The 27879-nt window shown below is 40.4% G+C and overlaps 1 protein-coding gene across 1 annotated transcript in view; it reads left to right on the top strand.

Annotated features, from left to right (window-relative positions):
* Nucleotides 1-27879, top strand: part of PHEX (phosphate regulating endopeptidase X-linked) — a 226607-nt gene that overhangs the window by 153956 nt on the left and 44772 nt on the right. The window contains exons 13-15 of the mRNA XM_066249884.1: nucleotides 6263-6340; nucleotides 15070-15173; nucleotides 24558-24616. Of these exons, the coding sequence (XP_066105981.1) occupies nucleotides 6263-6340; nucleotides 15070-15173; nucleotides 24558-24616 (241 nt within the window). The remainder of the gene's footprint in view (nucleotides 1-6262; nucleotides 6341-15069; nucleotides 15174-24557; nucleotides 24617-27879) is intronic.

The following is a 27879-nucleotide window of genomic DNA, read 5'->3' as shown; positions in this document are numbered from 1 at the left end:
AAAGACCTCTGGCTCTGCCACTCTGTCCGGTAACACCGGCGGGCGCCCACTCCCGGGGCACTTGGAGGAAACTCTCGCTCACTATCTGCGCGCGCAGCCCAGGATATCAGGCCAGAAGTCTCACCCTCTGAGTGAAACCCATACCCGCACGGAAAAGTTCCAGCATTGGAATTGGCTCTCGCTCCGTCCCAGTGCGCGGCTTTTTCAAGGTGCTGGGGTGGCCCGAGATTCCGCTTTTGGCCCACACAAAGGCCCCTGGCTCTGCCCCTCTGTGGGATAACACGGGCGCACACTGCTGAGGCACTCAGAGGAATCTCTCGCTCACTATCTGCACGCAGACCAGGATATCAGGCCAGCTGCCTCACCCTCTGAATGAAACCCCCACCCGCATGGAAAAGTTCCAGCATTGGAATTAGTTCTCACTCCCTCCCTGTGCGTGGCTTTCCCAGGGCGCTGGGGCGGTCCAGAGATTCCGCTTTCGGCCCACACAAAGGCCCCTGACTCTGCCTCTCTGTGGGATAACACGGGCGCCCACTCCCGGATCTTGGAAGGAATCTCTCGCCCACTATCTGTGAGCGCTGACCAGGAGATCGGGGAAAATGGCTTCCTCACTTGTCTTTCTTTGTCTGGGTTTGGCACGAGTGTTAGCTTGTATTGCCCGGGTTGCCACAGGAACAGTTTTTCCTCGGCTTGGATCTCTGTGTCACAGTCTGGTTTGGCTGTTTGTGTGGCGGCCTGGATCTATTCACCCCCTTTGCCCGCCTTAGTTTCTATATTCTCAGTTCCCAGTGAAAGCCGCCCTGTTTAGGTTAGTGAGGAAGGCGGAGCGTTTCTTACTCCCTATTTCCTTCGGGGTTTGGTTATATATTTAGCCAATTTTTCACTTGACCATACCTTTGGGTGTATTGCAAAACATCTGGAGGCTCCAAGAATAGGTTTTTCTGTTTCTGGTTGAAAATCTTGTTGAGTTTTGGGGGAGATTTATTGGTATCGCTTCCTACCCTGCCGTTACTCTGACGTCATCTCCCTTAGCTGTACTTTATATCCCTGTAACTATTCTGTAACTATCATCTTGTACTTCTTAATTCCATCACCTTTTTCACCCATCCCCCAAACCCCCACCCATCTGGCAACCGTCATCTGTATCTATGAGTCTGTTTCTGTTCTGTTTGTTCATTTATTTTGATTTTTAGATTCCACATATAAGTGAAACCATATGTCACTTGTCCTTCTCTGTCTGACTAATTTCACTCAGCGTGATATCCTCTAGGTCTATCCACGTTGTATATGGCAGAATTTCATTCTTTCCTATGGTTGAGTCACATTCCATTGTTTATATGCATGTCTTTATCCATTAATAGACACTAAGGTTGTTTTTATATCTTAGTTATTGTAAATAATGCTGCAGTGAACATAAGGATGTCTGTGTATTTTAGATAAATAACCAGAAGTGGAATTAATTTTGTTTGGTATAAGCATTGTTACCCCAGCTTTTGTTGTTTGTTTGTTTCCATTGTCATGAAATGCCCTTTTCCATTTCTTTATGTTCAGTCTATGTGTGTATTGGATCTGAAGTCAGTTTTATAGACAGCATATGTAAGGGTCTTGCTTTGTTATCCATTTCCCCCACCGTATGTATTGTGACCGGGATATTTAATTCATTTGCATTTAAAGTAATTGTTGATAGATATGTCTTTATTGCCATTTTATTACTCGTATTTTTTTAAAAATCTTCTTCTTAAGACCCTTTAACCTTTTAAAAAATATTTTCATTTATTCCCCTCTCCTTCCTTGCCCCCTCCCCACCCCTCCACCCCACTCCTTGTTACCATCACATTCTTGTCCATGTCTCTGAGTCTCATTTTTATGTCCCATCTATACATGGGTTCATATAGTTCCTAGTTTTTTCTGATTTACTTATTTCACTCCGTATAATGTTACCAAGGTCCATCCATGTTATTGTAAATGATCCAATGTCATCATTTCTTATGGCTGAGTAGTATTCCATAGTATATATGTACCAAAGCTGTTTAATCCACTCGTCCTCTGATGGACACTTGGGCTGTTTCCAGATCTTCGCTATTGTGAACAATACTGCTATAAACATGGGGGTGCATTTCTCCTTCTGGAACCGTTCTATGGTGTCCTTGGGGTATATTCCTAAAAGTGGGATGGCTGGGTCAAAAGGCAGTTCGATTTTCAATTTTTTGAGGAATTTCCATACTGTTTTCCACAGTGGCTGCACCAGTCTGCATTCCCACCAGCAGTGCAGGAGGGTTCCCTTTTCTTCACATCCTCGCCAGCACTTATTCTGTGTTGTTTTGTTGATGAGTGCCATTCTGACATGTGTGAGGTTATATCTCATTGTGGTTTTAATTTGCATTTCTCTAATGATTAGTGATGTTGAGCATTTTTTTATATGCCTATTGGCCATCTGTATATCCTCTTTGGAGAAGTGTCTATTCATTTCTTTTGCCCATTTTTTGATTGGATTGTTTGTCTTTCTGGTGTTGAGATGACAGAGGATGATTTGACTTTGAGTGAGGGGTATGCAGCATAATCAAAGGTCAAAATAATCTGGAGATGTTTTCTTGGAACATATGTATCCTGATTTATCAATGTCACTGCTTTAAAATTAATAAAAATAAGATAAAAAAAGAATTCATGTTTAGCTTACTACAAATAGAGAGGTTATATATTGAAATATTTTTAAATATGTATAAACAAATACATGTCAGCTTAGGGGTCCCGGAAGCACCAACACCTCAGTAGCAATGAGCACACCTAGCACCCAGATCAGGCGTGGCGAACAGTTTTTGCCCCCGGGCCAGATTAGAAAGAAAACTTTTTTCATGGGCAGGACAAAATATTAAAATTAAAAAATGTTAAATACAAAAATGATTCGTTCAAGTAAACAAAATTTTATTATGTAATTTGTTTATGAATAAATGTGAGTGAAAACAAATTTTAATATACAATATTATTTTAATAAAACATATTTTAATAAAAATATAATTACCTACCAAAAAATTTTTTTTTCATTTAGACAATTAAATTTAACAGAGTGACATTGGTCAACTAGAGTACATAGATTTTGGGCAAACCTCTCTACATCATTTGGACAGTTGATAATGTTGTATATCCATCACCCAAAATCAAATCATCCTCTGTCACCTTGTATTTGTCCCTCTTTATGTCCCTCCCCAGCCCCCTCCCTCTTACCCCTTTCCCCTCCTCCTAGTAACCACTGCACTCTTATCTATGTCCATGAGTCTCAACTTTGTGTCCCACCTATGTATGGAATCATACAGTTCTTAGCTTTTTCTGATTTACTTATTTCACTCAGTATAATGTTCTCAACATTTCTTGTAACACTGGTTTAGCTTTTTCTTGTCTGGGTAGCTCTTTCTCTGTCCTTCTATTCTAAATAATAGCCTTGCTGGGTAGAGTAATCTTGGTTGTAGGTTCTTTTCTTCATCACTTTGAATGTATCTTGCCACTTTCTTCTGATCAACAGAGTCTCTGTTGAGAAATCAGTTGGAAGTTTTATGGGAGCTGCCTTATAGGTAACTAACTGCTTTTCTTTTGCTGCTTTTAAGATTCTCTCCCTGCATTTAACCTTGGGCACTTTTATGAACCTCTTTGGGTTAATCTTTAAAGATTTTTATTTTATTGATTTAGAGAGAGGGAGAGAGATTGTAGTTGCTTCATTTTAGTTGTTCATTGATTGCTTCTCATATGTGCCCTGACCGGGCAAGCCCTGGGTTTTGATCTGGTAATCCCAGCGTTCCAGGTCAATGATTTATTCACTGCACCACCACAGGCCAGGCTGAATAAAGGAATTTATTCAGCACATTTTGGGAAGAAGAGCACTGTATTCACATGTTGGCAATGTTGCTACTAGTATTATTACCTTATTCCATCTTTGTGTCCTTGGGAGATGAATAGGGATTCTTCGTATCTCTGTTCTGGCTCTCTTCAACCATGATGTTGCTAAATAAATAATAAAAAAAGAACTCAATGACCTGCATATCTAGTGCAGAAGAGAATGGATTTTGTGAAGCTCCATAATTCAGTGGGGGGGGGGTGTCCCAGAGCATGAGGTGGTAAAACAATGCATAATTCAACAGTGTGCTTTGGAAAAACCAGTGTTCAGAAAACTGTTGGGGATGACTCAGCCTATAAATGTCTTTATTTTGGGGAAACTGTCTGGAGCTCTTTATTTGTTCTAGTTATGCATGTGACTTGTGGTGAGATGATAAAATACAGTGAGGTGTTAAATACAATGAGGAAAATAAAACAATTTGGAATGAGGTAACCTATAGACATATGATAAATTGCTTGGTGTTGAGGGGAATGTTGTAACCTCTAGTTATCTAGTATCTGGGTCACATCAGGCTTTCACCGTCACAGGGTTTTGAAGCAGAATTTGATCTGCGCTGTGTTTGAGTCTCTGGAACAGCAAAACCCATTATGACTGTGTCCTGCGGCACTTGTGAAATCCTCTCTGAGTGTTGAGTTTCAGGTTTCCGCTGATATTTAATATTTGAATTATCTCAAGGAAGATAAGAAAAATGTACTATCTTATTCTATTTATTTTTTGAGTGAAGGAAATTGAAAGAGAGTAAAGGAAAAAACTCGTTACCAAGAACAATGTGCAAAGGTCACTCGTTTTGCTTTGCTGGAATAAACCAATATGCTTGAAGTTGCCTGGAGTCCTATGTTGGGTCTTCTGGAGGTAAAGGTGGAGATGAGGATTTGTGTGCAAGTGATGTAGGATTTATCCAGCAGGCGCTCCCAAGAGGAACCAGTGTGGGAATGGAGAAAGTCAGGCAGGGAAGGGTGCAATGCGATTTCAGGGGAAGTCTCAGATGCTTCGTCCTGCGGAACTCTGGAGTGCCCATTTTCCCTCACAGTCGGTCCTGCATTGCTGGGCTCTCATACTCCTGCACCGTCCGTTGTCTGCTGAGGGCTGCTGGCATGGGAGTGGGTTTGGAGACAGGTGGCAAATGAACTCCCAGGGACCTGCAAAGCATTTCAGGTGCTGGCCATTAGAAAAGAAAAAGAACATAGATGCTGGGGAAGGATGTACAGAAGTGATTGAAGGGAACCCAGCAGATTTGGGGAAATCCCCAACAATGTACTTACTCTTTGAGTAAGCTGCTTTTTGTTCTTTTAAACCTAGCATCTGGGGAGAGGAGTGGGGAAATTTTTCACTTGGAATTGTAAGGGTTGTAAAACCTTTACTATCAATGACCAGGTAGGAAGTATTTGAGGCTTTGTGGGCTACATGGTTTCTGTTCAGACTAGCAAACAACATCGTTGTAGTGCAAAAGCAGTCACAGATTACATGTGAGTGGACATGGACCTGTCACAGTAAAACTTTATTTATAAGAACAGAGGTAGGGGGGAGGGAGGACTGGATTTGGCCCAGTGCCATAGTTTGCCAGTCCCTGCTGTGGACCCTCCTTGTATGTGCCTAAGGTGATTTTTAAAAATTCCATTCCCTATATGCTGCAAAACACAGGGAATAATTAGCGTGACTATCAAAAGGATGGATGTGATGCATCCTAAACTAGCCTGGACCCCTACCTCCAATCTTGCGTCATTCACAAGATAATCTTGTGCACAGATAATCTTGCTGAAGGGTGGCTTGTCTCATTTTACTGCTGCTAAAAATACTTAGTGCTCTGTAATCTATAAAATGAAATGTAGACTCTTCAGCATGGCATTTGGGAATCCCTGTGATCTGGCCCAAGCCAGTTTTTCTGTACTGTTTCTGCTTGCCCACCCCCGTGCTTTCTGGTCCAACTAAAGCAGCTACTCACCATCTCTCCCACATGCCCTTTGTTTCCATCTCCCTGACTCGGCCCCTGCTGCTTCCTCTCCCGGAGTGTCCTTCTGCTCTGCTCTGCATTTTGAAATCCCAACTGTTCTCCGAGACTCAATTTGGCCCGTCCTCCATTAAGTGTTCTCCCCATGAGGGAATAGTCTGTATTCTGGATTTTGATAATAATATTGTCTATTTCTATTAAAACCTTTATTTTATCATACATATATATGTAGTTATTTGCTACATTCATTGTATTTTTTAGTAGTTTAGGGAAATGACTTAAAATTTTTTTTGCCCTTCACAGTGGGTTGAATATAGTAGATATTCAGTAAATGGAATTTTCAGATGAAGGTTGCTTCCTACATCCTGTGATTATTAATGATTTAAGTGCTGAAACTCTGACATCATTTTTCTTTCTCCTTTTCATAGGCAAGGGCTGTTTTGGCAAAAGTTGGCTATCCTGAGTTTATAATGAATGATACTCACGTTAATGAAGACCTCAAAGCAGTAAGTGCTAAATGTTGTTTTCTGGCAAGTTTTACTGGCCTCATGCCTTTCAACTAACCCAAGTCCAAGCAATTAAACCTGGTGGTGCCAGAAAGCACCAACTTTTGATTCATTCCTTGGCTAACTATGGGCCTCAAGTGCCAGGCATATCATAAGAGATAGAGCAGATTGAAAACGAAGTTTCAGCAAGAACCTACAGCTGAGTAGGTGCCATAAAGCAAATGGACTTGGATTTGGCCTAATTCGATCATACAGGAAAGAATTAGGCAAATCAAATATTACAATTAGTGAGCATGTTCTAATGGGGAACGTATAATGTTTGTTACTAAACAATCTTTATGTGCTGTGTTCATATTAAATAACTAGTAATAAATCTACCAGCTGAGAGTTAACTTCATTAAACTTTATGAGTGTTTTTGCAAATTAAGTGCATATACATATGACTCTATAATTTAGGGTGATTTGGACTGTATATTTGCAGTACATTAGTGATGGAGGAATAGTAATAATTCTATTTTATTCCAGTATTTTGGAACATGTATTTTTCTAGTGGATAGACTTATTACAGGCCTTTCTAATTACAGCCGCTCTTATTTCCTATAAATAGTTCTGATAAAGAACTTTGATTCCTCATAAAACCTCTGTTCTTACTGGATATTCTTGAAAAAGTAGATTTTTAAAATTCTTTAAATAATGATGGTTCTAGGGTGTAGTTCTTTCCTGAAATTGAGGTTTAAAGACAAGTCACATAACTGAAAGCAATCCCAGCTTTGTAGATGAATATCAAAATTTTGCAAGATTATTCAAAAGTGAAAGAAGGCTTTAATTATAAAGTTTCTCCTTTGGGTTCCAAGATATGACCTTCCAAAGTATTGATCCAGTTGCTATGGAGGAAGATAATTATGCTTCACAGAATCCCAAAGCTCAGAACAGTCCATTTAATTGTACATTGTTTTGATGCTGAAAAATCTCACTATTATTATGAGAATTAAGAATGCAGGTCCTAGCCGGTTGGCTCAGTGGTAGAGTGTTTGCCTGGAATGTGGAGGTCCTGGGTTTGATGCCCGGTTAGGGCACACAGGAGAAGCACCCACCTGCTTTTCCGCCCTTCCCGCTCTCCTTCCTCTCTATCTCTCTCTTCCCCTCCTACAACCAAGGCTCCATTGGAGCAAAGTTGGCCTGGGCACTGAGGATGGCTCCATGGCCTCCACCTCAGGCCCTAGAATGGCTCCGACCGCAGTGGTACAATAGCCCAGAGGGCAGAGCATTGACCCCTAGTGGGCATGCCAGATGGATCCTGGTCAGGCGCATGTGGGAGTCTGACTGCCTCCCTGCTTCTTACTTCAGAAAAAAAAATAATACTGATGCATTTGACACATCCATGTATGTTATCTTGTAAGCCCCAGGATGTTCATCTGAAGTAGATGGTGCTTAGCACCATTTTGTAGGAAAGGATGTAGAGACTAAAAGAAATTAGGTGATTTCCTGAGTCCACTCAGAGTGTCAAAGCCAAAAACTGGACTCAGGAAGCTCTGCTTGTAGTCTGAGAAGGGGTTCTGCAGGGTCCTTGTCAGGCAGCCTCACTGGAGGAACAGAGGAGTGAGTTTAAAGAGTTTGTGCAGACTGCTTGCCTAGAGATAGTTGGAAGGGAGAAGAGAAGAGGGCAGGTCATGTTAGCAAGTGGTGAATAGCACAGACTTTAGAGTGATTCTGCCTCTTTCACTTATTTGTTGTTTGGTTTTTGTGCAGGTTACATAACTTCACTTAACTTCCCTTTGGTTAGCTGGATGCTGGGGACAATAATAACCTAGTCTTAGTATTAGGATGATTAAGTGAGATTCTATAAATGTAAAAGCACGTAGCACAATGTTTGGAACATATATTAGCTCCCTATAAGTGGTAGCTATTGCTCTGTGGATCAGTATGAGCACTGTCACTGTTAAGAGCATCACCAGGGCACGGAGTACCTTAGTAGGATTGGCAAATATTTCAAGTCAAGGATAAAGATAAGAAGGCTTGAGAGGAAGTTTGGTGTAGCAGATGACCACTTACTAACTGTGTGACCTAGGATCTCTATGCCTCAGTTTCATGTCTAAATGGAGATAGTAATAATCCCTCTCTTACCAGGCTGCTGTGGGGATCAGGTAAGTTAACATATTTAAAGTCTTTATCAATAGAACTGATCCTGGTACACAGTGAACACAATATAAGTGTTAGTTATGACATCTTCAGTTTGCATTTATGATAATAAATTATTTAGGCTGGGAAAAGTCATTATGAATTAACGCATGTAGTATCCAGGTGCCTCAAATTGATTTAAAAGGCTGTGCAAATGGAATAGTCTCAACCTTTAATCAAGTAAGACAGCATTCAGGGCTCACTTGCAGTATTTTAGTTGATCAAGTTTTTTTGGCAGTGTGCTGCTGTTTCAAATCAGTGCCCCGAATTTAAGGACTCACCAAATGCAGTACCTTTTGTGGAAAGAAACCAGATGCCAAACAGGATGCAGTGTTGGGTATGGTCCCTCATTTCTTCAGGGCCTGGATGGAAGCCATTAGACACCAAGATTTTTAAGCACTTTTGTAAAGAAATGGCTTTTGTGTGACTCATTGCCAAAGCAGACACAATTACACCCAAGAGTTTCTAACACTTTCAAAAACAGACGGGAACAAAATCCAAATATACGAAATAAAAATACATTTGTGTTCAGAAATCAATGGAGAAAATGAATAAAATCCAACCTGAAAATATAGGTAAAGGACGCTTGATGTGATAATGATACTGCCACTGAGGTTAATAGCAAAAGGACTCAAGTATTGTGGGTACACAATAGGACTGTGTTTTCAGTTTGGAGAAACATGTAGATAAGGACTACTCTAGGACTGGTAAGAAATTTTTGGTTATACAAGCTCTGAGCATGAGAGGCTGTTACAGATAGTTTATTTGACACAGGTGGAGATATGACTCACCAGTACAAATGCAAAAGGAAGAGGCTAGGCAATTAGGTAATGGATCAGATAAAGGTCAAGGAGAAAGGTTGAAAACTGAAGTTGGGCCTGTGCAGACATAAGAGCAAATGGTAAAGGACTTAGAGGCAAATGTAAAGAATTAAGGAAAATGTGTTCTTTCCCCCCCTTTGAGGAAGAGAAGGTAAATTTAGATACCCCAAAATTTATTTCAGAATAGTAATCTTTCTTTGAAAAGAGCAAAAAGAAAGGAAATGTCCTTTATGTGACACCCAGTAGCATGCAGGAAAGCCCACTAGTTAGCCTGAAAAGGTAGGCTCCAGTTCCTCTTCAAATTAACCTCCTTAAGTGTTTCTTTGTCCATCCTTGGTGGAAACAGACTCACGAGTGGTATCGGCAGGGAAAGCCACAACCACAACAGGTGTTTCAAGGAGAGGAGATTTAATACAGGATGTGGATTGGAAGGCAAAAATTGGAAAGGTGAGGTAACCCAGGGATTCATGACTTTAGGAAGCTACTACCACCATTGTCCAGGGGCACAAAAGGGAGGCAGTGACAGCCCCATCATTTAGAAAACACAGGAGGACTGCCACTGCAGCTGGGGCTGTGGAGGAGGGCATGAAGATTCTTCCAGAGTCATTGTCAGAAGATGAGAGAGGGGGGAGACAGAGTAATAAGAGACCAAGCATAACATCCTTTCCCCTCCTGCCACCTGCTGGCTTCCCACAGTCTGCCTTCTGGCAAGGAGCCAACTGGCAATGGAGCCTGGGAAGCAGAATTTTCCAAAGCTCGGCCCCAGCATTACAGGACAAAGTAAAGGGTGGGCCTGTGTCTGAGACACAGGAGGTAAATAACCGGCACTAGGCACGCCACTCATTCTTGTGAAAGCCAGTGGAGAACTGCAGTAGGGACGAGTCTGAATCAAAGCTGACCTGCATTTACTTAGGGGAATTGGATACGGGTAATTTTTCAGAAAAGATCAGTGTTTCTGGTGAATGATATAAACAAACATGAACATATTAATATGCATATAGAGATATATGGATAGTATGTCAACCCACATAATATTCTCCGGGGTGGGTCTTGGTCTGCTCTGGGCAGTGGTGCACTGGTGTGTATGTGTGTGTGTGTGAATATAAATATATAAACATTTATATTTATATGTGTTGTGTGTATTATATGTGTGTAAATGACAGAGAGTGCTACTGCCATTATGCAAGAGTGAGGTAATATTTAGGTGACATGTTATTAAAACATTGAAATACTTCTGTACTATTTAGGAAAAAATAAAAATAAAATATTGCTGTAGGCTCTCCCAAGTGATCTCTGGCAAGCATGGCCCTGGAGAGCCAAGAGTGGGCGCTGGAGGGGGATGCCCACCAGCCTTCCAGCCCACCCTCTGGAAGTCCACACTCTGGCCTTCACCTCGAGTACTCCACTGGCCGGAGCAGACCCAGACTTCCCTTTCCTCTTGGTGGTGATGATAGGGCATCTGGCTCCATCTAGTTCCTGGCTGGTGTACTAACTACTGCTACCTCACCTTCCACAGTGTGCCATGTGTGTAGGTTGTTAAACATGCTGAATGCAGGTGCATGCACACACACTCACACCCACACACTACTTATGGGTAAAGCCATCTACGCAAAAATAATCTTGCATATTACTTTGCTATTTAAATAAGAGGAAATATAAATATGAACTTTGGATCTATTAAGTATTCAGAAATTTCATTGCATAATATAAAATCTTTGTTATATATATTTGGATACATCTCTGAGTATCTAGAATCTATACTTCCTATTGGCTTATGTAGTGTTTAATCAACATGTACATAGCAATTCTGCACAGAAGCTGAGCACACTTCCTTGTTCTGCCCTATTGCATGTTCTTCACCTATGGCGGGGAGATAGCTTTATTCCTCTATTTAATCTGTGACATTTGGTGAGAAATTCAGATTCCCCTAAATTTTATGATCTGTACAGCTATTCCTAGAAAATGACAGAAGAGCCCCAATTAGTTTTCCAAAGGTCACTCACTTGAAAAGTCAGAAGATGGAATTGATTGAAAGTCTCATCTATCACAAGGTAATAACTGTAACTGGCCCCTTTTGACCCCTATCCTTAACTGGTCGCATGGGAAAAAGTAAAATTTGTCACTTATCACCTGTGACTTCCATTAAATAAATGGAATAGAGCAACTAAGCCATGCTTAGAAATAGCAAATATTCTCAGTTTAATAAAACAGTTTTTAAATTGTTCTTCTAAACATAGATGATAAGCTGTTAGCAAATTGTAATTACTTACCTCTGAGTTTTGCTCCTCACGGTTATTTTCATGGCTGTGGTAGACCTCATTTAGTTGAAGTGTTTTTAGACATGGGACTCTTCTTTAGGAAAATTTTGGATGCTTTTTCATTTGCTATCTGTAAAACAAGCTGAATGTCAAGTTTTTCCTCTCAAATGAGTAGGATAATCCTACGAATAGCAAACTCATCTTCAAGTAACAACTGACCCCACTGATATTCCAATAAAAAAAGTTAATATTTGTGAAGGAAATTCCTTTGGGAGAGTTTCCTGGAAAGTGTTCTGAACCCAAGAACATATCTGAATTTTCTCTCACTTACAGTCAGATTCTGAGAGTTCTGGCAGAGTTGTATTGGGAACAAACAGAAAAAGCTCAGGGTTGAACAGTGGGCACATTTTTAAAAACCATATGATCCAGGAATGCATTAGGATTGCTAGATGAGGTTGCTTCCTAAAACTAGGAGCTTACTCTCTTTCTTCTGAGGCTGAGTATAAACATCCGTCTTAAAATTCAATTGATAGTAAGGTTTCTTTTTATGACGAAGAATCTCAAAGATTAGGAAAGTATGTAAAATAATATTTTGAATAGCTTTAACAGATATTACACGTATGCCATATTAGCTTTATAAATGCATATACACATTTTAAATGAATAAAACAGATACATTGGAAAGTCTCTGTGTAATCATCATTGACCTAATGTCCTTCCTCCCTACCTACCTCCTTTCCCAGTTATAAACACTTTTGACTTCAGTGTTTATCATTCCCACACATTTTTTTTAGTGTAAGAGAGAGAGAGACAAAGAGACAGACAGACAAGAAGGGAGAGAGATGAGAGATGAGAAGCATCAACTCGTAGTTATGGCACTTTAGTTGTTCACTGATTGCTTTCTCATACTTGCCTTGATGGGGGGGGGGGAGTCAGTGCCCCTTTGCTCAAGCCAGCAACCTTTGGGCTCAAGCCAGCGACCATGGGGTCATGTATATGATTCCATGCTCAAGCCAGATGAGCCCATGCTCAAACCAGCGACCATGGGGTCATGTCTATGATCCCATGCTCAAGCCAGCGACCTTGGAGTTTCAAACCTGGGTCCTCAACGTCTCAGGTTGATGCTCTGTCCACTGCGCCACCACCTGGTCAGGCCCCATACATTTCTTTGTGCTTTTGTTACATAGCTATGTATCTGTAAATAACACACAACATTATTTTACATGTCATAAAACTTTAAATTCTCTCCTACATACAACTTGTCTTAGCATTGCTTTTTAGATTATTTCATGTTCATGCATAGACCATTTGTTTAAACTACTGTGTTGTTTTCCATTATGTGATTATACCACAATTTATCAGCTACTCCCACAAGAGGATTGACGGAAGGACAATTTAAAGTCATATCTTTCTTTTTTTTATATATATATATTTTTCTGAAGCTGGAAACGGGGAGAGACAGTCAGACAGACTCCCGCATGTGCCCGACCGGGATCCACCTGGCTCGCCCACCAGGGGCGACGCTCTGCCCACCAGGGGGCAATGCTCTGCCCCTCCAGGGCATCGCTCTGCCGCGACCAGAGCCACTCTAGCGCCTGGGGCAGAGGCCAAGGGGCCATCCCCAGCGCCCGGGCCATCTTTGCTCCAATGGAGCCTTGGCTGCGGGAGGGGAAGGGAGAGACAGAGAGGAAGGGGGGGTGGAGAAGCAAATGAGCACTTCTCCTATGTGCCTTGGCCAGGAATCGAACCCGGGTCCCCCACACGCCAGGCCGACACTCTACCGCTGAGCCAACTGGCCAGGGCCTAAAGTCATATCTTTATAACTTGTTGGTTGAGTAGATACTTAAGTATGCCAGGAATTGATACTTTTATTTCTGCCTTTCTCCTTGTACTTTTAGCTATTTTACTCCTTTCTTTATATTTGATCTGGCCCTCTGGAAAGATTGTTAAGATAAATGACCAACAAAAGCTGTTCTACAGATACAATGAGTGCCCACTGTATGTTCTGGAAGACATAAACCTAAGCCAGACTGGTCAACAAGTAGGCCGCTGTCAAATATATAATCGTCAAGTTATGTATACACATTCCTATCTACTGTAATCCTTGTCGATTTCCTATATATCCACTTGCTGTATTTTAATTCCTACTTTTAAAGGAGTCTCATTGCTTAAATTTACAAAATATTAGTAATGATAATTTGATTATTCTGTTATTTGATTATTCAAGTGCCTATTTTTTTCTGATTTTATTTGCTATAGTATTACATTTTAAAACCAAAGTATAAGACATCATTATAAACCATTGCTTTTACTTTTATACAGGTATTATTTACAACATTTTGGTTAAATACTGCTCATTTTGTAGATAGAATGCCTATAGAACTGAAACTGTCTGCCATTTCCTTCCAAAAAAGGAACTCAAGAATTAATTATGGCCTGACCAGGCAGTGGCGCAGTGGATAGAGTGTCGGACTGGGATGCAGAAGACCCAGGTTCAAAACCCCGAGGTCACCAGCTAGAGCACAGGCTCATCTGGTTTGAGCAAGGCTCACCAGCTTGATCCCAATGTTGCTGACTTGGGCAAGGGGTCACTCTCCCCCCCCCCCCCCCGTCAAGGCACACATTAGAAAGCAATCAATGAACAACTCGGGTGCCACAACAAAGAATTGATGCTTCTTATCTCCCTTCCTATCTGTCTGTTCCTATCTGTCCCTCTTTCTCTGTCTCTGTCACACATAAAAAGAATCAGTCTGTTTCTTTGTTTTAATAGACAACATTGTTGTGAGCCAACAACTTCCGGTATTCCTGTGCAACTGTAATCTATGATTTGCCTCTGTAATTTCATTAATTTTTGAGTGTTAATAGATAAATTCTATTTATAATTAAGTTATTCTAGTGACTCAGTTTTGCTTGGGGTGGAAAATAAGTCTCTGAATGAATAGCTTTTTTTTTTTTCCTTCATGATCAAGTGTTGATTACAGTAAATTGGATTTAACGTTTGACTAAAACATCATCTAAGCTAAAAGAGGTTTGAGCTGATGAAACTAAATGTCATTAGAAGAACCTATGTGACAAATAAAGTACATATTTTAGAAAAGATCAAAGAATCACGTGGGCCGAGAAATTCCCAACCTAAGATGATATGTTCTGTAAGGGTTAAAGGAGATTTTTCAGTTACTAAGCAAAAAACACATCATAAATTACTGCAGCTTCTCTCGTTTTTGTTTCATTGTTTTTGTTTTTACTGTGATCCGGAAATGACCATATTGATTTTTGAGCTTTCATTTTAAAAGAAAATCACTGAGATGAAATGTCACGGCTCTGTGAAGACTGGGTTAACCGATGATAGCCCTGGGATGCTGTGAGGAATGCAGTTTCTCTGCTGATCGTTCATTTGTGCACTTACGTCTTTTTTCAGAGCCGCCTCTTATCTGCAGTTAGAATAATGATCGTTGTGGTTTGTTTTATTCAGATCAAGTTTTCAGAATCTGACTACTTTGGCAACGTCCTGCAAACCCGCAAGTATTTAGCACAGTCTGATTTCTTCTGGCTGAGAAAAGCTGTTCCAAAAACAGAGTGAGTAAAAAAAAAAAAAAAAAAAAAAAAGTGAAACAGATAAATATCTTGGTGGGTTCTCTTTAGATCAAACTTTGTAGTTACCCTCAAGTCAGTGTAACTGGCTTGCCAGTTAATCTCGGCTTGGCAGAATCTGTGTTATGTTTTGGCAACTCTTATTTCTGATATTATACAAATCAGTTCAGTTTAATTATGGCTCCTTCACTCCAAGAAGGCTTCACTCCAATAGGGCATATTATGATGCCAACATTCGAATGATTTATAGATCTTGTTTTATATATGGGTGTATAGAAAATTTCTCTAGAATGTTACACTCAGGTACAAACTTTTGAAGACCTTAAAAAACAAATACTAAAAAAATAAAGTATGATTACAAATGTAGAAGTAATTGCATAATTATTAAGTAACTAGAGGATATTTGTTAAGGTAACAAGTAAAAGAACTGATAGCTCTATTTTTTACTCCAGTAGTAATCATTATTTATTCCCCTTCTTTCCACCTGCCTGTAGGAACTTTCCCTATAGATAAGAGAGTTTCCTTAGGAATTCCTGGGGCCCTAGCAAAATGTGTGTGATGATGATGATGATGATGACGACGACAGCAGCTAACAATTATTATGTGTTTGTAATGTGCTAGGAAGTGCTTTACATGTTTTAATTCATTTTATCCTCTTGTCAATTTTGTGAGATCTAGATACTATTTATTATCCCCATTTCACAAATGAATAAGAGAGGCTAAAAATTGAGAAATTCTTCAGCTCAGGTTTAGATTAATTTTTGTTTTTACTTTTGATTCTCTTCTGCTATGGGCCACTTCTCCCATGTGTCCATCTCTCTGTTCTCCAGATTGGATCATTTCTATTGATCTGTCCTCAGATTCTCCAGTTCTTTCCTGTGCATTCTCAAATTTGCCATTGACCCATCTAACAAATTTTTCATTTTGATTATTGGACTCTAACTACAGAATTTCCATTGGAATATTTTTATATAGTTTATTTTTCTTAATTGTTGAATCATTGTCATATTTTTTATTAATTCTTTGAATATAGCTCTTTTTTTTTTTGAAGAGAGAGACAGGAAGGGAGAGCAGTAAGAAGCATTAACTCATAGTTGTGGCACTTCAGTTATTTGATTGTTCCTCATACATGTCTTGACCAGGGAGCTCAAGCCAAACTGAGGCAGTGACCCCTTGCTCAAGCCCTTGAACTTCAAGCCAACGACATTGAGCTTCAAGCCAGGGACCTTGGAATCATGTTGATGATCCCACACTCAAGCTGGCGACCTTGAGATTTTGTACCTGAGACCTTAGCATCCTAAGTCGATACTCTATCCACTGCACCATCACCAGTTAGGCAAATATAGCTTATTTTAAATCTTTGAACTAATTAATAAGGGCTGCTTTCAAGTTTTTGTCAGCTAAATCCAACATCTGGGTTCATTCAGAGTTAGTTTTTATTGATAGTTTTTTTTTTTTGGTTTTAAACATTTTCTTTGCATAGCATTTTTTTTTGTGTGTTGAATATGACACTTTAGATAATATATTGTAGCAACAGTGGATTCTGATTTATTTTAGACCTTTTAAAAACTAACATTCCTAGACTTACACTGCAGAACTTTTCTCCTACACAGTATGCAGCTGCAGATGTCTCTGCTCACTTTTTAAGTTCTTACTTGTATTTTTTAGCCTCACTTCCTAGAGTTTGTCCCTGTATTTGCATAGTTTAGTGCTCAGGAGTTCCGGGTAAGGCTTGCACTGAAACCCTTCTAGCCTGGAGGGTTTCTGCCCTATGCCAGTTGGTTGTGTCGGGGTTGGGAGTGCATTCAAAGTCACCATCAGTTCTCAGTCAGCCTTGGATTTTACTTTTCATTGGGCTCTCTCTGGTGTCCCCTGTACCTGGGCCTGGTTTCCCAGTCAGCAGGGGTGTGTGGCAAGCTTATCTCACCCTTCTGCGTGTCTTTTAGTTCCATGATTTCCTTTTTACATTTCCGGCTGGTCCATTGCTCTCCCCAGTGTGAACTGTAATTTCCGGTTAACAAAGCTGTGGGTTTTCCTCATTTGTTTTTTAACAAGTTCGCCACTTGTAGCTGACAGAGCTGCAGTTTCTCAGCCCTACTCCCAATTGAACCCAGCCCTGTGGCAGCAAAGCTGCTGATTTTCCAGCTGGCCCTGTCCTAATAAAAAACTGAGTTCTCACTGACCGAGCTAGGAGGGATGGGAGCAGTCCCAGGCTAGAAGGCTATACCCTATTCTGTTTACTTTCAGCTCTAGCAGTTTTTCAAAATTAAACCTTTTTTCAATGTGTTGTTTGCCTTTGATCAATTCCCAGAGCCCTAAAGTGGTTGTTGACAATTTTGTCCAAGTTTATACTTGATTTTTGTGGAAAGGATTTGTTGACCTTTTTACATTATCTTAGCTGGAAGCCTGGCTTCCATACCTGTATTTTTTTCTTGGCCCACTTTTGTAGAATTAAGTTTTATTGGCATGACACTGGTTAATATAATTATACAGGTTCATGGCCCACTTTTGAAACGCAGCTGATATTCAGGCCTTCAAATCTTTGGCTGGCTCTTTTTCTGTTCTCTGGGTCTTTGTTACTCTTCCTTCCAACTCCCTGCTCCATCCTGGCTTTGAGACACTCTGGGCCCCATAACTCTCCCTCAGCTGAAGCTGTCATTTCCTCCTCTCCTTCTCAGCCATGATTCCCATTAGCCATTCTTGCCTTCTGCCCTACAGATCTCCCTACGACACACACCCACACAGTTCGTTAAAAGTGTTCCACTTAAAGAGTAGGCCTGAAGCTGAATCACTCACCTGTCCATCTCTGACTCCAATCAAAACCACAAAGGAGGAAGACAGGCTTTTGTGCTTCTTTGGCAACCACAGATAACTGGTTTAAAGCCATCTGCTCCACGGCCCTTTGTTCTCTCCTCTCATCACAGTATCTCTCAGTCCATCTCTCCTACTCTATTCCCAGTCTAAATTATTCAACAGCAATGTTACGTTTAGGGTTCTAAAACTAGCTTTTCAAATCCAATGGCTTTAGGAAATGGTTTCCAATAACCCAGTGAGCATCTACGTATAGTGTGGTAGGCACAGATCTATGCACATCATCCTGCCCTTTCAGTTCAGACTCTTTTATTTTTTTTAACTTGTGGAAAATTCAAGACTCTTACCAGTATTTCTGTGAAATTTCCTGGACTTCTCAGGGACTCCTCTATATTGGAGATGCTGCCAACTTAATTCTTCAGTTTAAAAATGACCTTACTCATTTGGATGTGTTGCAGGCCCTGGGTTGCTAATTGAAAAACTCCTAAATGCGTCATCTTTAACATCCTAAAATACTGATGGGCTGTCAGATTTTAATAGCCTTGACTATTTCTAAGTTTTTTTATTCATGTTTTGGAAAAATGCTGGCTGACTGTGTGGGCTTAGGAAACCTGTGATTTGCATACTTTATTCTCTGTTGATGAAAACAAATACGTCTTTCAGAGGGGATGTTAAATTGGTTAATGTTTCTGGAAAGTTCTCCAGGAATGAAAATTAGTACAAAGCTAGTTATTCTTGTTTCCTCTGACTATATGTCTATTTCAGGGAAAGTAATATTAAGAAATTTAAGGTCATTTTTACACGGTAAAGTGATTCAATAGTTAATTTTCTAAAAGAAATTTCGGGCTGGCTCTTTTCAGGCATGGTAGGTAATTTCAGCTTCATAGTACCCACTGGTTTTAATTAACATCTTTTAGGCCTGAACATTCATGAGTTAATCGAGTGGGGACGATTTTCAAGTGTCTCCACTACACTAGTTACTTAGTACACAGCTCATCGTGTTTATATTTCTACAAAGCCCTGAAATAACATTTTGCTTCTTTGTGGGTGTAGAAGATAAATAACCTTTATCTTTCATTCTCATGGAATGTGGAATCCATTTTTGCCACACTAATGTGCATTAAGAAGTTTCTAACGTGATGATAAATGTCAGCAAGAATGAAATTAATTGGGTGGTCATCCCTGAAGGTACATATTTAGGGTTGGTTCTCTGAACTGTCACTTCATCAGCTTGCTTAAAAATAGAGGATTTACTTCATTTCTCAGCTTGAGTCAAAAGTAACTTCTTTCCCTCCGGATCACCTTTTTTTTTTGACAGAAATGACTTTAAGCTAGCTTCCCTATTAACCTACTCTCACTCTACTGTGACCAAACATGCCTGAATGTCTTTCTCGGTCTTCTGAGAAATATGTAAAAATGCATAAAATGTCTGTACAAATTATGGTCCTGTGTAGAATTTTTATTTGCAAAAGCATTATCTATAACAGAATGGGAGGATATAATTTACAGGATATTAAAATTAAAGCAATAAATACTCTATGGTTTTTCCATACCATACGCCTTAGACTGTCTTTAAAAGTTGATAGGTAAAATATAGAACTTTAGCTTGATGTATATCTATTTTATAGGGTCCAAAGACTTTAAGTTGTCAATATCTTTTCCTTTAGATTATTGTATTTTAGTTATTTTATGTATCCCATTGTCCAGTATAATTTCATTTTCATGTATTTTTGGATTTGAAATTTATGTCATATCTCTTCCCCCCATTATCCATTAAATTCTTCCCCCAACACAGATGCAGGAACACCCTAAAGACTTAGTAAGAACAGTTTAAAGCACATGAATGACACTCCTTGTTTATTCAAATCGATGTACAGTATATACAGCAGTAAATTCATTTAAATAGATTTAGTGTTCTTCTGCTTAGCTCATACCACTTAGAGTCTTAGACAATAGTCTTATCCCATAAGAAACTTAAAACCTTGGTAGGAGGTAAGTGGTGCAGATTCATATGCCTTCAGGGCCCAATCAGTTAACAAAGGGTGACCTAGCCAGGTGTAAATGACATCAAATGGAAAGGGCTGTGGAGCACTAGTGGTTTCACATCTCATTTAAAGGGCTTCCAATTTAGTACCTTTTAAAACCATGGTGCTGGGAAAATGAAACATTTTATGGGCATATCCAACCTACTGGGCAGCACTTAGACTGTGGCCAGCTAGCGGCTCAGTGTTTCAGTTATCTATTGCTGTGTAACAGGCCCCCTAACTTTAGACCAGGGGTAGTCAACCTTTTTATACCTACCGCCCACTTTTGTATCTCTGTTAGTAGTAAAATTTTCTAACCACCCACAGGTTCCACAGGAATGGTGATTTATAAAGTAGGGAAGTAACTTTACTTTATAAAATTTATAAAGCAGAGTTACAGCAAGTTAAAGCATATAATAATAATTACTTACCAAGTACTTTATGTCGGATTTTTGCTAAATTTGGCAGAATAAATCTTTATAAAACAACATACTATAGTTAAATCTTTTTATTTATACTTTGGTTGCTCTGCTACCACCCACCATGAAAGCTGGAACGCCCACTAGTGGGCGGTAGGGACCAGGTTGACTACCACTGCTTTAGACAGTTAAAACAACAGTAATTGTTCAGTCTCTCTCGTGGCTCAGGAGGTCACTAGGCCCAGCGGGGTGGTTCTTGCTCATGGTCTTTCATGGAGTCACAGTAAGATAGTGACTGAGACTGGAGGCATGTGGGAGGCTTCCTCTCTCAAGCCTAGTGGTTGATGCTGCTGTTGGCTGGAATGCCTGCTCTAGCTCTCTGGGAGTACTGGGCTTTATAACATGCCAGTTGAGGAAGACACTTTAAAAAGCAAGTTTCCTAAGAAAGAGAGAGGGAGTGTGTGCATGGCCAGTGGGGTATGGAGGGCTGTATTGCCTTCGCTGCCTAGGACTGGAAGTCACGTGGTTTTACTGTGCGTTTTTACTGCATTGTATGGTTTAGAAGTGAATCACTCAGGGTAGCCCATCATCAAGAGGAGAGGAATTTAGAGTTCACCTCTTAATGGGGGCAGTATAAAAAATTGCAATCACAGCTTAGGACCCACAGAGGTATTCTTATATTAAAGAATAATAAAACTGAGTATATAATAATAAACTTGAATGTAATCAGAGTGGTACAGAAAATATTTAACAGCTGCTTTGGCATGAGCACTGATCAACAAGAAGAAATAACAGCATCCATAACGGGTAGGATCTACTCTTGCAGCCACTTAATGAGCTCTTGGTACAATCAAGGCTCTGCAAATGCCCTAGATTCAGCATGAGCCATGGGAGGTCAGAAAAGGTGAGGTCATGCGTCTGAAATAAAATGTTTTCGGTAGTCTTGCTGAAGTTTCAAAGGCCCTGTGTCATTACCTGAGTTGTTTTGTCCACCTTTACAGCAGTTAGAAATATTTTTTTTTGCATGGCTCTTACCCTAATGTCCTGAAAGTTTATTCTTTGCAAAAAGGAGTGGCATTGGGAGGGATGGGAAGAGAAGGGATGAGCTCTAGGAATAACCTGGTCTTTTGTACAGTTACGATTCAGTCCAATGTCATTAGAGGACAAGTTGAAAACCACTAGGATTCTCTCTTGACCGAAACAGCAGATATACAACTGCTTGGTTTTTTGGGTAGTGTATTAGTTTTCTGTTAACGCTGTAATAAATTACCACAGCATAGCTACTCAAAATGAAAAATGTGTTATTTCACTGTTCTGTAGGTTAGAAGTATGGGTTGGCTTGGCTGGTCTCTCAGCTCTAGGTTTCCCAAGGCTGAAATCAAGGTGTCAACTGGCTGGACTCTTAGCAGGAGGCTCTGGGAAGAATCCTCTTTCAAACCTATCAAGTGTTGGCACAATCTAGTTTCCTGTGGTTGTAAAACTGAGGTCCCTTCTTACTTGCTGGCTATTAGCTGGGAGCTATTCTTCACTTGAAAGGTCTCTCTCTGGTCCTTGCACATGGCCCCTACGCCTCAGAGCCAGAAACAGTGTGTGCAATCCTTCTCACTGTTGGCATCCAGCTTCAAAGAGTCTACACTCCATTTTAAATGCATAGTACGTTACTTAGATCGGGACTCAGCAAAAAATTGTTTTCTGTGAAGAGTTGGATAATAAACACATAAGCATTTTGAAGGCAAGAGGTAAAATCAAAGATGTAATGTAGGCACTTCTATAGTGAGAAATTTCCTGTTCTGTAGTATCTCTTCTGACTTGCTCCCCCTCCCCCTCCCCCTCTGTTGTCTATCTCAGATTCCGGTCAGAGAACGGGTTTCTGCTCTTATGAGCTCATGTAATTCAAGTGGGGCCACCTGGATAATCCAGATAACTTTCCTATTTTTAGGTCCTTAAACATTTTTTTTACATCTGCAGTCACAGGATCCAGGGATTATTATGTACATATCTTTTTGGAGCCATAATTCTAACTACTCTACATAGCAATGTTAGGTCATTAAAGGTGGTTTCCTGTCTACTTGTTTCCTCAGGAAAAGAGCCAAGTTAGTAAGTAAGTTTGGTTACACCTTAAGACTTATCAATATACTAATCCTGAATTTAAAGGAAAAGAATATGTACTTATGGAAATGAGTATTGGTTTCAGTTTTGAAAACAGAAAGAACACTCTATCTTGATGTCCAGTAATGTCTCCAGTATAATATAATACTTAAGAGAACTGGTTTGAAGTCAGATAGACTAGACTTTGTGCAAGTGTATGATGCTTGTAAAATCTCATTGTCCTTATCTATGCAATGGGCTAATAATTATTATAGTTGCTATGGGGGAAAACCTATGACTAGGAAGTTCTTAAGAGATAGTAAGTGCTCAGTGATTGTTAGCTAATAATAATAGTAATAAAATGATATATTCATGGAGCTCTTTATAGGTGGGGAGAAGGTGTGGGTGAACCAACTGGATTCAACACTTGGATTTGCTACTAGTTTCACATTACTGACATAAAATTTTCTATTAAAAATAAATTAGTAAGGCCCTGGCTGGTTGGCTCAGTGGTAGAGTGTCAGCCCGGCACGTGGAAGTCCTGGGTTCAATTCCTGGTCAGGGCACACAGGAGAAACAATTATCTACTTTTCCACCCCTCCTATTTCCCCCTTCTCTCTTTTTCTTTATTCCTCTCCCACAGCCATGGCTGGAATGGTTCGAGCATGTTGGCCCCAGGCACTGAGGGTAGCTCCATGGCCTTGCCTTAGGTGATAAAATAGCTTGGTTGTCTGAGCAATGGGACAGTGACCCCAGGTGGGCAGAGCATCACCTTGTAGGGGGCTTGCCAGGTGGATTGCAATCAGGGTGCATGCGGGAGTCTGTCTGCCTCCCTGCCTCTAAATAAATAAATAAATAAAATTAGTAATATGATTGTTCTGAAAAGAAATTTATGTTTATTTTAAGCAATTTAGTTTAAAACAAATTGCTTGGTTTTAATCATAAAGGGCAGTGGCTGCAACTAAGTAAAGGCTTGGCAAATTGACTTGTGGGCTAATTCTTGCCTGCTGCATATTTTTGTATGGCTCATGAGCTAAGAGTGCTTTTAGGGGTAAATGTTTACTGTTGATTTGATGATGGGAAGCACTAACTTTGAACCCTAATTAAGTAAAATGTTAATTCTGCCCTAAAAGGCTTTCATTAATAGGCCTGTGCTACAAAAAAATTGTACTTGATTATTATATTTAAAATTTCTTTAAAATTTTGTGGAAAAATTTCTCACTATAGAAGTGCCTATATAACATCTTTGATTTTACTTCTTTGCCTTCATAATGCTTATGTGTTTATGATCCAACTCTTTACAGAAAACAATTTTTTGCTGAGTCCTGGTCTACGTTAAGTACTATGCGTTTAAAATGGAGTGTAGACTCTTCGTAGCTGTTAAGTACTCCCAAGGTTTCCTTAATTTCATAGCTAAAGCCAGACCTCAAGTAGGTATGTGATTGTTCCAACACAACCCAGCTAGTTGGTGAGAGAGACAGGACAAGTCATTAGATCTTTTAGTGCTTAAATCAGTAAACTTTCCACCAGCGTAGGTAGATCCTTTGGGTAGCATGGTTGTACTTTATTAATCTCTGTGTACATGGCCTCTGTGTTAACTAGTCCAATTTTTTTTTAATATGGACAGGTCAAAGGCTATGCAGCATAGTAACTCATCTGTCCCACGGACCATTAAACAGGGCCTGGGAAACATCAACTTTTTGCTGTGTTTCCATTTGCGGGGAGAGCCCTCTGAGTCTAAGATTTCTCATTAAAGTTCACTGGTACTGGCTTTTTCTGTTAAATTAGCAACAATGAATAACCAGGCATGTTAATATGTTCTCATCAAACCAAGTTCAATTTAGGACATGATTGTTTATTGAGCAGAGCAAAAGGACTAAACTGAAGTGATCATTTCCCTTTGTGCCCCATTTCCCCATTGTTCACTAATTATTTGCTCATAGATCCTGCCACATTGCATTTGTTCTGAGTGCTTTCCTGCCTGGATAATGATGATTACGTGGTGATACTTGTTTCTCTTGCTACAGGTGGTTTACAAACCCAACGACGGTCAATGCTTTCTATAGTGCATCCACCAATCAGATCCGTGAGTACTTGGCTTCTTGTCACCTTGTTATCTGATACAAAATGGAGGGAACTTTGCCATGACTAAGGGTAGGGCATACCCAAAGGTGACCAGGTATGTTGGCGAAGAAAGGTTGTTTCCATACCCATATGCCCAATTTTCCTCACTCCCTTCACTTTATAAATTTTTTAGAGCTTTGTATCATCAAATTGACAACAAAACAAAACAAAACCCTACAGTAAAGCTACAATGAAATTGGCCATGAAAAGAAGCAAGCTTCCCCTTTTTTCTCAAATTGGCTTACTGATTTTGTCCCTACCATTTTGTTTATTTTTAGGATTGATGGGAAAAGCAGGCAGGTCACTGGGAAGATTGTAGAACCCGAGGGGACTTTCTGTACATAAGAAACGCTTAGAAATATTCTGATTAATTCTAAGATGTAAAGTCTTGAGTTTCCTTTATTTACATGTTTTAGGTATATATAAATGCCATGATGAGTTTAAAAATTATTAAACATCAGATTGGCACAAATTAAAAATCTGACAGCACCAAGTGTTGGCACCAGGGATAGATGCTCACTGCTGGTGAAAATGTAGGTTGGTTCACATACTTTGCAGAGCAATTTGGACACATCTAGAAAAGCAAAAGATGCGTGTACATGTCTTTGTCTCTGACCACCACTTACACTCTTGGCTTGTACCCTAGTGCAGTGATTTTTAATGTGTGGACTTGGGACTAACAGTAACAGCAGCACGTGGGAATTTGTTAGAAATACATCATAGACCTGTTGGTCACAAACCCTGGACAAGGGGCTCAGAAATCTGATTTTTAAGCCCTTCTGGTGACTCTAACATAGTTTGAGAACCACTGCCCTAGAGAAATCTTATACAGTGAGGCCCATGTGAGAATGCTTATAACAATATTGTTTATAATAGCAGGAAAGGGGGAATAAGCTGTGTGTCCTTCCACAGGAAAATTAATCAAATGTGGCATGTTCACACAAAAGAATGCCACATAGCAGTGACGACAAGCGACCTAGAGCAACATGCATTAACATGGATGAGCCTTACGAATATTAGATTGTGTGGGGAAAAGATACTGAGTATCTTACTACAAAAATAAGGTTTAAAAGCATGCAGGACAATTCTACGTATGTAGTACAAGGGGGAAGACATTCACAAGAATGACAGACAGTGAGTTCAGGTCGGCAGCGACCTGTTATGGAGAGGGTGACCGCTCCTGCCTGAGCCCTTGGAGTTTCTCATCCGCTCCTCACCCCCTGCACCTCTTCTGGTCTCCATCTTCACTGCATCACTGGGTAATAACATCTGATCTCATGGTTTTAAGCACATCTCTATGCTGTTTGTTGAGTGTGGAGGTTGGAATTTATAAAGACTTGCCACTCTTGACCATGCCCCCCCATACCAGTAATAGCCTCCCTGGCTTCCCTCCTCTGTCCTTATCCCTCTCCAGTCTGTTCTAAATCCAATATTGCAGCCATTTTAAGATGTTTTGCAATCATCTAGTTTCCATCCTTTGTTCAGAACCTGTTAGCAGCTTCCTGTCTCATTCAGAAGAAGAGCTAGCTTACGTGCAGTGGGCAGAGGCTCTTACCAGGCTGCTTTTACCTCCCCTCTGCAGCCACTAGGAATAGGAATGGTCTCCTTCCTATTCCTAGCGCACGAGCCACTGTTCCCTCCTGGCATTTATACTGTGGGCTCTCTTTGTGTAGGAAAAATTTCCCAAGTGATCCGCATGGTTCGCATGCCCACTTCTTTCAATCATGTGCTCGAATGCCAGCTTCTCAGTGAGGCATCCTACCTGCTCGGGGATGGGGTGGTCCTTTGTGCTGGTCCTCACCTCGACAGGATACCTAGTCAGAGAAAGCAGCCCTGAGGCTGATTGCCAACTCTCAGCAGGCATAGCTCCTTAGAGTCATTCTCATGTGGCCACGTTTGGGGGTGGCGGTCTCTGCGGGACTGCTCTGAGAGGGTAGTGAACAGGAAGACACGTAGATGTTGATAATTTTTTATTTCTACATTAATTTATGTAATTAAGTCAGTTGTTAAATATTTTGAGTATTTCCATCATCACTCCTTGCTATAGAAATATCATTATCATGAAAATATCATTGCTTTCTCCCGACCCCAGCTTTATTGAGATATAATTCACAAGTAAGAATTGTGTGTATTTAAAATGAACAACATGGCCCTGGCCGGTTGCTCAGCGGTAGAGCGTCGGCCTGGTGTGCGGGGGACCCGGGTTCGATTCCCGGCCAGGGCACATAGGAGAAGCGCCCATTTGCTTCTCCACCCCCCTCCTTCCTCTCTGTCTCTCTCTTCCCCTCTCGCAGCCAAGGCTCCATTGGAGCAAAGATGGCTCGGGCGCTGGGGATGGCTCCTTGGCCTCTGCCCCAGGTGCTAGAGTGGCTCTGGTCACGGCACAGCGACGCCCCAGAGGGGCAGAGCATCGCCCCTGGTGGGCGTGCCGGGTGGATCCCGGTCGGGCGCTTGCGGGAGTCTGTCTGTCTCTCCCCGTTTCCAGCTTCAGAAAAATACAAAAAAATAAAATAAAATAAAATAAAATGAACAACATAACATGAGGCCCTGGATGAGTGGCTCAGTGGATAAAGCGTCGTTCCAGTGCACTGAGATCATGGATTTGATCCCTACTCAGGGCACATGTGAGAAGCAATCAATGAGTGCACAGTGAAATGGAACAAAAGTGGAACGAGTTGATATTTCTCTCTCTCTCTTTCTTCCTCCTTCTCTGTCCCTTCCTCTTTTTATTTCTCTCAATCTATGGAAAAGTTAAGAGAAATATACAACATGATGTTTTGATATAGCTCAAAGTTGAGAACTGTGCTGCATATATTAATTATAAACACTATAAAATATGAATTATATAATATGAATTAAAATACTACTTAAAATAACCTGTTGTGCAGTAGACAATTCTTTAGATTATCCATTTTAAAAGAAAATGTTTTCTAGACTAATTGGTACCTGCGAAAGAATATATGTAACATGCTGGAACATACAAAGTTATACAGTATACAAAAAAACATGGTAAATGTAAGCCTGTGAGTTCAACACCCAACCAAGAACTGGGAAATTCCCCATATCATTGCATCTGTCCGTGCTCCTTTTCTTCCCATTCCTCTCCCATGCCGTAGAGGTAACCGCTATTCTAATTTCTGTGTTTATCACCTTCTTGTTTTCGAAAAATAAATTTTGAATCGTGTGTCTCTAAAGAATGTATTGTTTATTTTACTTGTTCTATCA

Source organism: Saccopteryx bilineata, chromosome X (assembly GCF_036850765.1).
Source record: "Saccopteryx bilineata isolate mSacBil1 chromosome X, mSacBil1_pri_phased_curated, whole genome shotgun sequence".
In the NCBI taxonomy this organism is placed as follows: Eukaryota; Metazoa; Chordata; class Mammalia; order Chiroptera; family Emballonuridae; genus Saccopteryx; species Saccopteryx bilineata.
Note: the sequence above shows the minus strand (reverse complement) of the source record. Positions and strands in the feature narration are given on the sequence as shown.